This window comes from Neopelma chrysocephalum, unplaced genomic scaffold (genome assembly GCF_003984885.1).
Source record: "Neopelma chrysocephalum unplaced genomic scaffold, ASM398488v2 Primary Assembly neopelma1_77, whole genome shotgun sequence".
Lineage (NCBI taxonomy): Eukaryota > Metazoa > Chordata > Aves > Passeriformes > Pipridae > Neopelma > Neopelma chrysocephalum.
The window spans coordinates 5152059-5166142 of NW_020897738.1; the positions used below are offsets into that span (position 1 = coordinate 5152059).

General features: G+C 41.4%; 1 protein-coding gene across 1 annotated transcript in view; it reads left to right on the plus strand.

The window, feature by feature from the left end:
* Positions 1-14084, plus strand: part of TMEM132C (transmembrane protein 132C) — a 203100-nt gene that overhangs the window by 140867 nt on the left and 48149 nt on the right. The window contains exon 4 of the mRNA XM_027689249.1: positions 8705-8888. Within this exon, the coding sequence (XP_027545050.1) occupies positions 8705-8888 (184 nt within the window). The remainder of the gene's footprint in view (positions 1-8704; positions 8889-14084) is intronic.

Genomic DNA, 14084 nt, shown 5'->3' on the forward strand with positions numbered 1-14084 from the left:
ACAGGAGATACAACCTGAGATTGGGGAAGAGGAATGCACTCCTGCTGCAGAGAGCTCCTTAGCGAAACTTGCAAAAATAGATTGACTTCCTAGAAATAAAACTACTGCTCCACCTTCCCCAGACTGATATTCTCTAGTTCTAGGTTGAGCACAGTATTATTCAATTCCCTGCAGCTTCTAGTCCAAGGGACTGCACACAAACTGGGTTTGCTCTGTGATGAAATTGCAGCTGTTGAGGTTATTTCTCAGAGGACACCGCTCATTTCGAGGTCTTTTTCTCTCTATTCAGGCAGCTAGAAAAACTCTTCAGCTAAACTGGGGGTCTCTTCAGGCAGCTGCCATCAACCAGTTGCTGATCATTGCTTCTGCTCTGAAAAAGGCCCTTTCCTTCTTTGTGCATTTGAACTTGAAAAGTTGCAGTTGTTCCAAGTGGAATGTAAGGGGAAGCACAGGGGTGTCATCCACAACCTGACTGTTCATCACCCCATGGACTTTGTCCATGGCCAGCAAGTTTGAAAAACCAGTTTAGTTGCTCAGCTTTGCATTATTTTCTTAGCTGTTTCACCACAATATTCAGCACTTACTGAAATGTTTTTTTTTTTTCCTTTTCTAAGCCATTAAATGTGTGCTTTCTTTACGTCCACTGCCTCTACAAAATGCAGATATTTTGTCAGCTTTACATGCCTGGTGAATGGTTAATTTGTAGGTGTTTTTCCAGTAGGAAGGGTCTCTGTTGAGAAGGAATGGGGATCTTTATGCACAAATATTTTTGGAGTTTTAAGCACAGCCAAAAAGCAGATATTCTGCCAGAGTCATTAAAAAAAACCAACACAGCAAAAACTATAGGAGCTGGGATCTGAAGCCACCCGACTCCTAAATTAGATGTGCACATCTCACACCTGATTTGCATGCGCAGTTACATATAAATATGATTTTTCTTGCCACTTGGTTCATAATGCAGCTTCATCTTCAGTTTGTTTCAAAGCAGGTGTGAATTCCTCCTACACTGGCAGTACCTGGGGGATGTTGTGCACAGCAATCCCCACTTGGGCTGTGTCCCTTCCTTTGATCAACGTGTCATTTGAGGGCATGACAGACCATAACCAGACCCTTCTACACCTCTGTGCCATTTCCATCGTGTTTTCAAAGTCTCATTGTGAATTGTGTGTACCTTGATTTTTTTATATCCTCCTGGAGAGTATCAGTTTGGCACCTGGGAGTGCTCAGGAGGTTGGTGACCTGCCTCTTGAGTCACGTTGTGTTGTAGTTTCTGCAAGCAGGGCTTGGTGTGAGTGATGGACACAAGTGGAGATTGAAAGTGGAACCTGAGTCCATCCAGCTCATAAATGGATTTAGTATATGGAGTGCCTTGTTCTATATGAATTCCAGGGGTACTTTTGATTATAAATGGAATAAAACACACATGCAAGATATTTGTAATCAGAAAATCCATTACATAAGCTCCTTTTTCAAAGGTGTTCTCCTGCCTCTGATTATGTTTCACTGGCTGTTCCCAAACAGTTAAAGTAAGCAATTAAAAGTGAATGATCAAACATGCTTTTGTGTATGTCATCTTAGCAGGCTGAAAGAGCCATAAAATCTGATGCTGATGATCAAAATGATTGTGACTTCCTTTCTCCATGTGAAAGCACTGGGTTTGGAGCGAATCTCTCTGAAAATCTCTGCTCAGGGTCTCCTTTCCAGTGATGTCCCTTGGAAGCTTTTCAGTGCTTACACATTTGCTGTCCCCAAAAGAGGAAAATGCTGCTTACTTACAGTGATTCTGGAGAGATTCCAGCGCCGAATGAATACTAAGTAGAAAGTGTCCTTCTCAGAGGCAGGAAGAGATGATGAATCACTGTGAAAGCTTATTTCTTGACCAATCTGCCTATGTATTTTGTTATCTGAAATTATAATGAAGACATTAGCAGGCTCATATCTTGAGCAAACCGAATGGGAAATGAGATGAAGTTGGGAGATGCTGTTGCTCAGGGCTGGGATTTGCACGAAGCCTTTCCACGATGGCACCGCTCTGAGGCAGAGGGTCACACTCCTGATTCCTTTGGGAACAGGGAAAAATCAATCTCATCTACCTTGTGCCTGGATGTGATGTAGTATCAGAGAAGACTAATGAGCCTGCTGTCTTCACTGTAGCATTTATTGGGGATTAGTGACTCTTAAAAAATGCTCTGCAAAGAAGGAAGAATCTGGTGAGTTGTTGTGATCCCTGGTCAGGTTTTCCTCCCTCAGGGAATATCAGCTTTCTGCCTGTCCAAGAGAGGAGCAATTCTGTTTTTCTGGACTCTAATTAGCAACATGACTTTTGTGGTTTGTTCTCAGTGTGACATCACTGAGAGTAGCATCTGTAGGTGAGGCTTGGACAGAGAAGTCAGACTTGGCATGTGGAGGGGAGTTTTTTTGAGACGAGAAGAAAAAAATATTAGTCACCATGTTCAACTGTGAAATAAAGGCACAGGAATATCCCACCCCAGGCTCTCTCTGCCTTGTGCCACCCAGACAGTGCATGTTTCACCAGCTAAGAATTACCCTCCCAAATGGGAGCTCCCAGTCTAATGAAGCAGTTGAACCATGAGTATCTTAAACTCTTTCCTCAACCCACATGTGGTTGAACCCAGCTGAGATCCTGGGGCTCAGGACCAACGTGATGAAGGTTCCATATTCAGGGGCCTAAAGTAGAAGACAGGCACCAGAGGTTTTTAAAGCCCCATGATGCCTAATTCCTATTGATTTTATTTTAGCTGTAGGGATCTGTGTCTCCATGTCTTCCTGAGGTCATTAAATGATGCTGTGGAAGAGCTGGGAAGCGAAATGAGATTTCCTGTCTTAGTCCAAATACCTTAATCAAAAAGCTATGTTTTATATCACAGTTTATGACAAGAAAGCTAAGAAACCTTATTAAGTAATCTAAGTCTGATCTGGACTGTACAAAGAAATCAAGTACAGCATTATATCATCCTTTTGAAGATACACATATATATTATGCTATCTTGATCAAGAGTTTGCTAAGTTATACCTTGGATATTTTCCTTTGAAGACCTTCATAATACTTTTAATGTGGTAGTTTTCCATGAAATGATGTCCTCCCTATCTGTTAGTTGTCAAAATAGATCTTCCTTTTCTTTCTCCTCTGCTGGTTTTTATGGTTGAAAGATGAAAGCTGGGCTAATATTGCAAAATAAGATATTTAAGCTGCATTTTGTCTCTAGTAGTTAGCATTATTCTGTAATTACTACACCCTTTTCACAATTTTTCAAGGGGATTAACTTTGTAACAGCTCTTATTAAGGACTTGCTGAAAGAAACTTCTATTAAGCATTTGTACTCTGTTTGATCAAGGGTTTCAGGTGGAAAATGGATGGCTAAAGGTCCCAGTGGTGGATATTACAGCATTTAGCTCACAGGTAGCTGATTCAAATCAACCTGGGTTGTTAATGACCCACCCTTTGTTAGCTGAGTGCTGACTGTGGAGGTGAATTGATGTGCAAAGAGCTCCCACGACTTCATCAAGGCCAGGTTGGACCCTGCTTTGAGCAACCAGGTCCAGTGGAAGGTGGATCTGCCCGTGGCAGGGGGTTGGGACTCGATGATCCTCAAGGTCCTTTCCACCCAAGCCATTCTGTGATCTTTAAAGTCATCCTCAGTCACACTTTCCAGACCAAGTTCCAATTCTGTGTGTCGGTAATTTTTCTTAAATTGCCATGATTCATCCTGGTCCTAAGGTGTGCCCACTGAAGATGTCCCAGTTATCAAATGGGGTTAGGAAAAGGTGCAGAAGAGCAAGAAATTGAAAATTTCTTAGAGGAACATATGCCCTGTAGGCCATTACCCCTTTTCCAAGCTGGGAAGAGGCATTGGTGTGCATCTCTGAGTGAGCTGAGGTACAGATTGCTCTGGGGTCCACTTTGACCACTGGCTTTTGAGGAGTTTGTCTCTTCACATGGTAATAACGTGCTCCAGTACATTCATTTTAGTGAGGACTAAGATGTGCAATGGAACTGAGGGATAATGGGGTTTGCACTCTTCTCAATTTTTTATGTCATTTAGTAAGTGCTGATGTTGCATTAAGATGTCACTGTCAGACTGGATGGCATTAGAGAAGAAAAGAGTTGCTAAATTTCCAGCAGGTCGAAGTATTCTCGGATCCCCAGGCGCGTTCAGTAAAAATCCGTTGGAATAAAAGATGGCTAAAAAATGTTTTTAATCTAAGCTTTTTAAAATTTCTCTTTTGAGAGCCACTGTAATAAATCGAAATTATTGATTTAGCCCGTAGCAGTCCCAAGATTCACTCATTTAAGAGTCGAAACTGCTCTATTACTTAGAGCAATAACCCAGCACTGCGAAATCTCTCATCAGAGACTCCTGGACTGCACATGCAGACGGGCACTCAGCAAAGATGTCTGTTTGTTTATGGATCTTGCATCAGCTGAGATATTTCCTCAGTAATTATCCTCTCCCCCTGCACCCTGTGAAAGTCTTTGCAGTGCTGGGCCTGTGGCTCTCTAGTTCTGGGACCAGCTGAGCCCTGGCTTTGCATGGCCACAGGTTTAACATTGTTCCACCTCTTACTAGACCTTTACAGAGAAATAGAATCTATTTTGCTTCTGTTACCCACATCTATCCATGAGCTTACATGGGTTGTGTATACATGATACCACGTTTTAAATCCCCTGCCTTGAAGCAAGGGTTAAGTACAGCTTTTGATACAGCCAGTCCTGGGTTAAATATTTCTCAGGGCACTGAAGGTTTGAGTGATCAATAAATGATCGCAAATGCCTAATATCATACTCAAAACTATTCTAAAATCAAAAGTCCTGGTCAGATCAACTCTAGCTAATACCACAGGTGTGTGTCCTGTCCACAGAACTGGCAAGAGCTGGCGAGTTATGTGGCAATTTCTCCCAATGTCGCTTTTGTTTTGCCTTTTATGCATTTTTTATTGTCTTTCCATTAAGAGAATATTTCTGTTCCACCTTCTTTTTCTAAAACTGTGCTCCTCAGAAGCACTGCTGTGGCTCTGCAGCATGTTCTCCCAGGGCAGCACTTTACTGCTGTGCCAGTAGTGAATTACTGACCCCATCACCAACCTGCTGTGACCAATGAGTAGCACCTCATCAGTGCCCATCTGCTCCAGCCAGAGTAGCTGTGGGTTCAGTGTGTGCCCAGCCCCAGAGCCCCAGTGGCTGCTGAGCAGGTCAGAGGGAGTCCTCACTCCCCTGCACAAGCACGTGGTACAATCTGATGAATGATTAGCATATTTATAAATTAAAATAAATCCAAGGAGTGAACTGCCCCAGGGGAACTCTCAATCCAATCAAATTAGACTCATATATCCACCCTGGAGCAATTCCTTAGAAGCCCTGCCTTCAGGAAGCTTCATTTGTAATCACTACGTGCTGTGTACTTTAGAAAAGTTTTATAATTACTTGCTGTTCCGGCTGCTGAGCAGTTCTAAATGTTGGATATTAAGGAACTGCTGTTTCAGTCAGTGAACAAGCTCTGAACATTAAATGTGCTTCACGAGAAGTTCTTTTCTCAGCCATTACACATCTCCGAAGGCATATTTTTTTTCGAGTGGATGCTTTCCCAGCTGTTGATCATCTCTCTGTTTCTTCTGTGTGAAGAGAGAAGGAGGAAACTGGTGAGAGTGTGACATTGTAGAAAGGCTGTATCGCTGTGGAGGGAGGTGGGTGCATCACTCAGAGGTGGAGGTGTTGAAATAATTACTCAGGTCATCCTGGAAAAGTGCCAAGGAACCTTTCTCTTCTACCGTGTGTATTTTTTTTTTTAATATTTTATATTGTGTGTTTTACAGAAGAAATGTTTTAGCAGTTTTACAGAATTCTGTACATGAATTTTTGGTGACATTTTTTATCTCTCTCCATCACTTCATACTTTGGGGAGAGGCAGCCTGTCTTTGTCAGGGTCAAGGAGATACTTGGCCAGAGCACCTCGATGAGTGATACCAAGTGCTGGGTGAGAACTGGAGATCCAAAGTCAGCAGGTGTTTTGAGGCTGTGTTGTCAAAGGTGATAACAGTGATTTCTTTCACAGAATGGCTCTTCAGTTATCCAAAATATACCTCATGTACAGAATGATGTAAAGGTCCTGAAGACCTTGTAAGATTAGAATAATAGAATCATCTGGGTTGGAAGTGACCTCCGAGGTCATCAAGTCCAACCCTTGATCCAACACTGCTGTGGTTCCCAGACCATGGCACTGATGCCACATCCAGTCTTATCTTAAAAACCTCCAGGGATGGAGAATCCACTGCTTCCCTGGGCAGCCCATTCCAATGGCTGAGCACCCTCTCTGTAAAGAAATTCTTTCTAATGTCTAACCTAAACCTCCCCTGGCAGAGCTTAAGACCCTGAGCCCTCTTGTCTTGCTGAGAGTTGCTTGGGAGAAGAGACCAACCCCCACCTGGCTCCCCCCTCCTGTCAGGGAGTTGTAGAGAGTGATGAGGTCTCCCCTGAGCCTCCTCTTCTCCAGGCTGAACAGCCCCAGCTCCCTCAATCTCTCCTCATAGGACTTGTGCTCGAATCAATCAAGTGCTGTGTTTCCCAGTGAAACCAGAATGATGGTGCAATGGTTAACAAGAGAGTTGGAAAAACATGGATCAGTTCCTCACCCTGTCCCAGTGTCCCATATGACCTTGTGTGTGTCACACAGCCTCTCCTTCAATCCCAGGAGCAAAATGCAGGCAGCTGTGTCTGTAGTGAGAGGTTTAGGAGTCAGGCTGGAAATGAGCCCTTTCCCACCTGGAGCTCTCTGACCCTGCTGGCAGAGTCGGGAGGCTTTGGCTGTAAAGCTGCACATTTCACATCTGCTCAGAGGCTGTTTGGAGAAATGCATGCAAACTTCTGGATCTGGAAAACTTTCCTGACGTACATTAGCTCTTAGAGCAGCTTTGGTGTGTGCAAGAGTTCATTCTCTGTTTAGTTCAAGTACTGAGATAGTCAATCACGTAGGACAACTTCTGCTCTGTCACTTACTGAGCATCAGAACTAGAAATGCTGAAAATTATATCATTTCAGGTGTCATTAATCTAAGGCATAATGGTGCCTTTAACAGCTAAATGAACACTGTAGTTCAGGTGATTCAGGTATTTTTGCATATAATCATGTTTTCAAATAAATTACAAAGTTCAATCCAGTATATATTCATTTTGAGGCGTCCCAGAAGTGTGTAAACTACAGTTATTGCGGTTGCCTTGTATTTACAAGCTGTAAGATTTATTTAGTAGGAACTCTTCAAATGGCAATAGGCTGGTCTTGAGTTATGAATTGCTAAACCCATCCATCTATCACATTTCTACCCAAAATCACTCTTTAAATGCATGGAGGAAGTGTGCCCCTATTGCAAAAGTGGTACAATGTGTCTCTCTTGACACAGCAAGAAAACAGCAAGGAAATAAATTTAAAGCATTAGGCAGTATTAAGACTTTTCAGAGTAAGCCATCCAAATGAAAACCCATAATCAAAATAATAATTATCAGGGGAGCACATTTTGCTTTCAAAGTAATCATGCGAAGTAAAGCAGAGAATATGTCTTAAGTAGCAAAAAATGGTGATTTCTGTTCAGAGGTAAAAAGAAAGCCTAGCACTTGAGAATATAAGTGCTTTGTACATGATCAGTTCTTGATGGATTTTCTCAGAAATGGGCCTTCATGTATTGTACATAAAGAGGAGAGGGAAAATTGAAGCCGTTATGTGATGAATGCAGCCGAAGGTGTGATGGAGCTGGGATTGGGTTACTGAAGCCAGGAAGATGCCTGTCATTCTCCTCATTTTAAAATTATTACAGCGTAGGGTTAGATTGAAGTAATATTCTGTGAAATATTAAGACATTCTGCACTGTGGGAAGACATTTGGAAAGTTCCAGAAAAGTTAATGTATAATTTCTGATGAAAGTAATTTGTACTTTTTTTTTTAATTAAAGCAGCAGATAGTCCAGCAAATTTCTTTCATATATTCTTATTATTTCTGGTGTAGTTAAAGAAATTTAATGTGAGGGAAACATTTTCAGCTTATCTTTTCATATTTGTTATTCAAATAATCTTATACCTTCTGAGTTCATGGTATATTTTGTCTATAGCTTTGTTCTTTCTGTTTGGTGTCAGCTGCCTGAGATTTTCATTTCCAGAGTTCACCTCTAAGATTAGACTAATCTTGTCATTTTACCATTTAATCTTGTTAATTTTTTTAATGGCTTCCATCAGCACGTGTGAAGTTCAGTTACACTGAGCTTCATTGCTGAGGATTTATATGATTTTGGTGGTGGACATATAAAACAAACCTTGGTTTTCTTTTTGACAGCACTAATTCTGGGCTCTTCAGTCTTCATGAGCTGCACTGGACTTAACTTTGGTCGATCGGGATCAAATCCATCTTGTAGTAGGGTTGAATCATAAAATCATATAAAAATTGTAATGGAATAAGTATCTTTTACTTTCATCAGGTGCAATAACCTGGATTTTATGTCTCCATAGTGCTCATTGTAAGAGCAGCTGACCCTTTTAGCAGAATTCCAGCTTGCCTGCTCTGAAGTGGTCGCAGATTGAAAAAGGCTTTGTGTTATGTCTGAACATAAACAGCTGCATTTTCCAGGAACTAACACGATTCACTTCATTTGCCTTCTCCAGCAAAAGTAATAGCTCTTCCCTTTCCCCGTTTTCTTCTTTTCAGGAGCAACAGTTTGTTCCACGAGGTCGTGCAGCTGAACTTTGAGATCACCAGCTTCAGCAGCCTGTCGGGAACACAGCCCATCACCTGGCAGGTGGAATACCCCCGGAAGGGGACCACGGACATCACCCTGTCTGAAATCTTCATCTGCCAGAAGGACCTCGTTGGGATTGTTCCACTGGCAATGGTAAGAACCCGTTTCAGCTGTTGCTCTGTCCAGCCTGTGTGTGTGCTCTCAGACAGACTCACCCAGGAGTGCTGCTCTCTGTCCTGCCTCCCCATTTATAGCTGGAGGGGACTGCCTGCTAAAATCATCCCCTCCTTCAGTGGTCTGTGCATATCACACAATTATAAACTTCACAGGGAGGGGAGGGATGCTGCCACTTTAAACATCTCCCTCAGATTTAAACCGTGAGTTTCTGGCATGGTTTCCTCCAGGCTACCAGCTGGTAACACAAAGCCAAGTAGATTTTTCTTCCCATTTCTTATTTCCATTGCATGGCTCAAACTTGGAAGCTGTAGAGCAACTTCAGAGGGCCTCAAGGACCTTCTGCTAAAGCCCCAAGTTTCTTGGTCCTTAGTAGAATGAGTCTGATACTAATTCTGCTGCCTGATTCCCTGATAGTGTAAGAACTTCTGGTTTCAAGGGAGAAACAGAAAATAATAAGAGCCTCAATAATACATTTAAGAAGGATGAAGTTCAGACTTTCATGCCTTGGGTTAAAATCTACTTTCTCTGCTCAGTGTTTTAGCAAAACAAGACATTTCACAGGACTCTCCACCATCTCAGGTGTGCTGTTACTAGGCAGGCATTTTATTTTCTGTTGGATTCAGGTAGATGCTGAGAACTTATTCCATGCTCACAGGTGAAGTAGGCATTGAGAATTTATTTTGGAAGTCCTGCTGAATCTCAGGAAAGGGAGAGAGCTGCCAGGTACCTGGAACAGGACCGAGTGGCAATTAATAGAGGAACTGCATATGCCACCATTAGTCAGTGTTTGAGCTCAGGGTTTGGAAGATGAGTTGGACATATCTATCCTTCTTGTGAATTTAGGCTCTCCTGTGCATAATCTTGGTGGCATAATTCTGGCAATCTTTTCTTTGAACAGTGTTCAGCAGATAATTAGATGAGTATTATTTCCTGGAAGTCCTAGTCCTCAATATATTCTTCCACTTTGAAGAGTAAAACTGCTGCTCATATCAAATGAGGTCATGCCCAGCAATTTCCTGATCCACAGTCTGTTAAGTCAGCAGAAAGCCTGGACTGCATTTCAGATCTGAGAGGGAAATAATTGTCCTCATTACCTGTCAGGTTGAACAGGGAATACCTGTTTGAGCATCTGCCCTCTAAGGACTTGAGAACATGTGTAAAGAAGAATTTTGTGGTCAGGTTTTATTTTGAGGTGGATGCCTTCCAACATCAAACAATAGACATCACAATAGACTTCACATCTTCCTTTTTTATTTCATGGAAGAATTCATCAGCTTCTTCTCTGCATTCCATATCTTAGGGAATCAAGATTTTAATATCCCTGTCAGGGTGCAATGCCTTTGCACTTGCATACAGGGTTCTTGTAGACTTGTGTCTATTCTACATTAAAATTCATCTGCCTACAAGGGTTCCTTTAAGAACTGGAGGTCTGAATGAATGAATTTAGCCTTGTATAAATCATGTAAGGCAAGATCCTTTATTCCCAGCAGATTACCAGTAGGCAACCAGGGTTGTGCAAAGGGTTCAAACAATGAAATCATTAAACCTTTCTCTTTGCAAAGCTTTCTTGTGTTTATCTCATTTCTGTACCTTGTGATAACACATGGCTAGAGCCAAAATATACTGTGTTAACAGAATCCAGTTGGATGGGATACCAAAGTAAAATTGGCTTTGCTAGCAGGATATTAGTAGATAAAGGGAATTTTCAGAGTTTTCTGTTAGCTAACACTGCATATCCAGCCAGGGTGCTTTCTTCATTTAGGCATTAATCTCCAGCTGAGCTGATTACCTGGCACTTCTCCTGCTCAGAAACAAGAGTCACACCGAAAAGAGAGAGGGTGATACTGTACATGCTGAGAAGTCAGACCAGAGCCTTTATCTTCACTACACACTGTAAAGCAACAGCCCATTATTGTGTACAGAAATTAGATCTCACTGTTTATCAGCAAGTGGGTTTCGTAATCCTCTGGAGGTGAAGGAGATTTTGCTGATTTAAGCACGGGGTGTTCCTGCAGCAGAACTGCTGAAACATGAAAAGTCAAATCTGCCGTTCCACATTGGTAAAGGTGGCCAGAAAACAAAGAGGTTGTAGAGTGTTGGGATGTAGGATCTGATTGAGTCTCTGCCATTGGGCATCCTAGTCAGTGTTTTGGGGATGAAAGCAGCAAACTTTTGCTTGGTTTGACTATAACATAAAGGTTATCTCTGGCTCACGGAGTAAAGCACGTCTCATGTGAGCCATTCCAAACTTATGAAGCAAGGAAGATCATGTCTCTTTTATTGCCCTATGCCTGATTACATTACAAAAAAGTAGTAAGATGAAAACCAAGTGGTCTTCAGAAGATTAGGGCAATTGTTGCCGTGGTATTTTGGAGGAGATTAAAGAATTGACATTGTCAGCAAGAACTGAACCTGAAATTTTAAAAGAGCCTTAGAGGACTTGGATCAGCGGAGCAAGTGGTGGGATAAAGCTGCTGAAAAATCAATGGAAATTCATCATGTAGTCAAAAGAGAGGGTTTTAGTAGAATCCATGTTCCAGGGGCCCAACTACTGCACTAAATATTGTGTACAAGGAAGAAACAGCAACATAGAGATGCTGCTACAATGCACACTACAGTGAAATAATAGGAGCAGGAGATATCAAAACTGCTGGGCTGAAAATAAGTGTAATAACTTTTCCCCAGGAAAAAATGACTTGTAAATTTGAGGGAAGTATATTTTTTTCCCCGAGCTCAGAAGTTAATCAATCTGAGTAATTTTGGAGGACATGTCACCCTTCAAGGTATTTGGAGAGAAAAATGAGACAGAAAAATTAGGAAAATGTAATTCTGACTGGTCTCTTGCTTTCTAGCTCTCACATACCAGAATTTTAGTTAAATACTGTGGGGATTGATGCTTCAAAATACATCCTAGTCAGACATATGTAGTACTCTCACTACCAAACTCCTGAGTGTGGCACTTGGGACAACCATCCTCAGTGTCCTGCAGGCTGCATGAGATTCTGTGTGTCTCACTCAAAGTATGAGACTAAATTTATATGTTACATTTCCATCATTGAATAGCAGTAGTTAACTGAGGCAAGGTTTGTAAAGAGGTAATGTCATTTATTAGACCGTTTGATGCAGATGGAGAAAGGTAGATGCACACAATGCCTCCTTCAGATCTCTGGACTCACTTAAATCACAGCAGCTGTGAGATACCACAGCTACAGAAACTGGGGGGTGTAAAATTCATCAAGTAGGAGACCTAAATAAGAAAATAAAAGAATTTCTTAAGTCAAACCAGAAAATATGTCCCACTGTCTGCTGACAGGAAAAATCTACTGTCTGAGTTGTGCCCCATTCTGGCTTTTTTTTTTATTTCGTCTTGCTTGTTGCAGGATCAATTAGGAAAGTGCTTTCATAGGAGCTTAATTAATTATCTGCTAAGCTGCTTTTGAAAACCTCCTCAATTAATCACAAGTAACCTCAGAACTTGCCAATTAAGGTGTACAGGGTTTTTTACCTTACTTTCTACAAATTTTCCTCAAATTTCTATCCCATCATGAGCAAATGTAGCCAGCTATGTTGATTTTTCCACTTGACTAGATTAAAATACCCCAAATTGGTCACATCTATAGTATGTGAACACACAAAAATTCCAGTGGAGAGATCTCTATGTTTGTGTTCAACATGAGGACACGTTTTGGGAAACTCAGCAAGAGATTTCTTTTCATGCTTTAAATGGATAGTGCATGTCTTTAATACTATTAAATTTTGCTTTGGGATGGAACAAGGTAGAAAACCTGTGTGAAAGTGCATTTTTCCATGCCAGTAAGACACATTAATATTAAAGGAAAACTCCTTCATGGGAGGAAGATGGGGAATCAATGGTTTAATATTTATGCAAGGCCATTTGGGTCCCTGTATATGGAACTGAAGCAGTAGTCCTTCAACAGCAGGATAAACTCTCTCTGAAGTTGATCCCTGTCTGTGACTTGCATAAAATACAGATATTTGAAATGTTGAAGCATAAACTCAATGGCAGGAGTTTACTCTGAGAGTTCTAGTCTAAATTTCAAAACATTTGTCACCATGGGAAGCCATGCAACTTGCTTATCCATGAGTATTTCCTCTTTAAAAAAAAAATAACAGTAATACTGGTTTTCAGTGGGTCTTTCAGGTTTCATTCATCAGATTCTGTAAAGCATTGATAATTCCTTACAAACAAACCAAAGCTGGAACAGCTCTCAGGCATCTCTGAAAGTTTCTTGCTGCTCTTTCATACCTCACGTGCTCAGAAGTTTGTTTCTTCTCCTCAGCTGTACCAGTGGGCCTCATAAAAGATATAACAATCTGCCTTTCTGCTGATGTAAAAGCATCTTTTCCTTGTGAAACAGCATCCTATGAGCTGCTGTTTAATCCAAGTTCCAAGTGTTTGTGCAGAGTAACCTGGCAAACCCAGCATTAATGTGTAGCTGCTCCTCAGGCAGTACAATTCCACACCTGCTTTTTGCTCAGTGGTAGTTGTTCATTAGGAAGTGCTTGGTTTGTGTGTTTCTGAACTCAATGTGTTGACTTTCCTGCTGCAGAAGCAGGAGAATGGACCTGCTGCAGAGCTGTGACTCAGCCAAAACCGCTTTTGACACTTTTATGTGTGTTTGTTAACTTGCTTTCCTTTAAAACAGAGATGATCAAAAACTTAGCTCCCAGAGCAGTGTTGTTTTATGCACACATTTATGTATGCCATTCCCTAAGGTAAAGGGTTTTTTAAGGTATTTCATTGTAATGAAGTCCCTGTAATACCATTTTAAAAATATGGACCTGAATAAATAGAGTTTTCATCCCTGCACAGTCTGTGAGTTCACACCATAAAGCTCTGTCTGGTTCAAGGTCACACAAGTGCAGAATCCTCACTCCTGTTCATCTTTCAAGTCTTGAAGGAAGCGGGGGCAACAGGCACTGAGGAGCTTTCCAGAAGATAAAATCCATTTCCTGATTTGCTTGTCACAAACAAACAAACAAACGGATAATCTACATATCAGACTTTTCAGCTGACAGGTATTGCCTCAGATAATTTAGTTATGGATCACATAAAATGAACCCTGTGAGTTGAAGGAAATTTATTTTATGTAAGATCATCCTATTACTGTTAGTAATAGTAACTGGGCCAATTTAAATGAACTGTGAAGC